Source organism: Haliaeetus leucocephalus, unplaced genomic scaffold, assembly GCF_000737465.1.
Source record: "Haliaeetus leucocephalus isolate CR32 unplaced genomic scaffold, Haliaeetus_leucocephalus-4.0 Scaffold484, whole genome shotgun sequence".
In the NCBI taxonomy this organism is placed as follows: domain Eukaryota; kingdom Metazoa; phylum Chordata; class Aves; order Accipitriformes; family Accipitridae; genus Haliaeetus; species Haliaeetus leucocephalus.
Genome location: NW_010972920.1, coordinates 3,090,459 through 3,092,861, shown reverse-complemented (window position 1 = coordinate 3,092,861; position 2,403 = coordinate 3,090,459). Strand labels below are relative to the sequence as shown.

At 64.8% G+C, this 2,403-nt stretch overlaps 1 protein-coding gene across 1 annotated transcript in view; it reads right to left on the bottom strand.

Moving 5' to 3' along the window:
* DCTN6 (dynactin 6) overlaps positions 1-2,191 on the bottom strand; it is an 8,360-nt gene extending 6,169 nt beyond the window's left edge. Inside the window, exon 1 of the mRNA XM_010575601.1 lies at positions 1,994-2,191. Within this exon, the coding sequence (XP_010573903.1) occupies positions 1,994-2,191 (198 nt within the window). The remainder of the gene's footprint in view (positions 1-1,993) is intronic.
* Positions 2,192-2,403: the final 212 nt, after the last annotated feature.

Below are 2,403 nucleotides of genomic sequence, written 5' to 3'. Positions count from 1 at the left end.
GGGGGAGGTGTTGGGCAGGGGGTGGGCAGGGTGCGTGGACCCCCACTGGAGGTGGGGGTCCGGTCGCGTTGGTCCCCAAAGCTTGGGAGGCTGGCATGCACCAGGCCGAATTAAACGTCTGAGATAGTCTCTGGGCGAAAAGGTGCTTTTCACTGTCGGTTTCCAACTCTTTGTTCAAGGGGTGTCCCACCCCCGGACCAGTGATTGAACAATAAACACGAGTCACTGCCTGTACAGTTTATGACATTTAATATTCATATTCAAGTCATGACAGTGATTGATTTACGACCTTGCCAAAAGCCAAGATCGTTTTAACAAGCACGAGCTGGAGCTGAAACCAACTGGAGTCTATAACAAGCTGGAGCCATCCATGAGCCAGGGCAGAAACAAATGAGCTGAAGCCGCAGATGAACTGGAGCTGGAACACAAGGCAGAGCCATCCATGAGCTGGGGCAGAAACAACCAGCCTGAAGAGGGAGCTGGGCCTGAAATGAATGGAGGCAGAAACAAATGAGCTGAGGGTGCGAACGAGCCAGAGCTGGAGCTGAAAATAGGGGGGAGCCAACATGGGACAGAAACAACCCAGCTGGAGCCACAAATGTGCTGGATCTGAAACCAGAGCAGAAACGAACTGGAGCCATCCTGGAACTGAACCTGCAAACAAACAGGAGCCCAAACCAATAAAGAAAGGAAAACATATGGGGGCCCAAACAACTGACCTGAAGCCCCACTGAGCTGGAGCTGCGCAGGCAGCCCAGCTTCTTCCTGGGGCTCCTGTGTCCGTCCCTGCGCAGGGAGAGATGTGGGACAATCAGCTCCTGGCAGCACAGCCGAGACCAAAGAGCCCCCGAGCTGCTGCCCCTGCAAACCTGCTGCCTCCCGGGCACGGGCAGCTCTGCCTGGCCCCTCGCCGGGGCTTTCGGCAGTGTCTCGCTGGTGCTACACACCCACGAGGGGAGGGGAGGGAGAGACGGGGACAGGACCCCAGAAACTTTTCCCCAGGAGAGTGGGCAAGAGCCAGGAACTGGCTGAAAACCCCCAGTACCCCATGCAGCAGCGGCGGCACAGACCAACAACCGTCAGGCCTGGGGCTGGGGCTAGCACCACACCAGTGCCAGTGGGGTCTGGGCCTGACCCGAGCAGCACCCGCTCCTGCCCCCCCAAATGCACAGCACCGACCTGCCTGGCCCTGGCTCGGGGTGGGTTGCGGGAACAGGAACCGTGGGCCTCCCCAGGGTCCCCCTGCACCCACAAACAGCCACGGGGGAACAACTATCGAGGTTGAACAACCTGAGGGATGTGCACCGGGACCCCTCCTTCCCCCCAAAGGCACCCACCCTCCCCATCCCTCGGCCAGCAGGACGAGGGGCAAAGCCAACATGCACCAAGCACAAAACCACTCCCCGAGCTCCGGCCAGGCACAGCTCCCTCGCACCCGCTCGGTCCTGGCAGCCCCCGTGACCCCACTCCCATGGCCGGGGACAGGACCCCCACCTGCCCTCCATCCCCAGGGACCCAGCCCGGCACTGGAGATCCCCCAGGCCCAGCTGGCCCCGGGAGCCGAGCGCCCCGGTCCCACCGCACAGCTCTGCTTGGTTGCTGCCTCGGGACACTCACCTCACCGGGCACGTCCTCCCCGCTGGTGTCCCCCTCGGGGCCGTGCTCCTCGCCCAGGCGTCGGGATGAGCCTTCACCATGCGGCACCGCATGGGCCGGCAGCAGCGGGATGGCCGTCGTTCCCCGTTCCCAGCCAGGTCGGCTTCACCATCTCACTGATGGGGCTGCGGGAGCCGGTGTGGGTCCCTGGAGCGGCCTCTGCTCCCACCGCAGCGCGTTTTGAGCTGAAAAAGAAGGTTTTCAGTCAAAGCAGGGCTTCACGCAGGGCCCAGAGCCGCCCCTGGGCCCTCACCATGCCAAGGGTGACGCCAGGCAGGCCCCAAGGGCTGAACCCCAGTGGAAACCAGTTCGCCCCAGCAGCAGGTCCCACACTCACCAGTCTGAGCTCTCTCTGGCTCCAGCAGAGGAGGGGTCCGTCCTGCCGGCAGCCGCTCCAGGAGAGCTGGGGCGAAGAAACCAGCCGGCGCCTGTGCCGGGAGGAGGCGACCCGGCCGCAGGAGGGGTCACCGGCCGCCCCGGGAGACCCCCAGCCCCGCCGGGTCCCAGTCTCGCCCAGGTCCTGGGTGGGAGACATGGCGTGCGGAGCCCCCACGGCCGGTCACCAGGTCACGGTTCAAGCAGGGGCTGATCCAGCGGTGCAAACGGGGAGCTGCCGGGGACCCCCAGCCCCACAGGCCGAGCTGCAGCCGCTGCCCCCTGGGTCCCGGCAGAGAGCCGGGGGGTCCGGCCCCGGGAGGGAACGGGGCAGCCCCCGCTGGCCGGTGCCGCCGCTCCCCCACCGGAGCC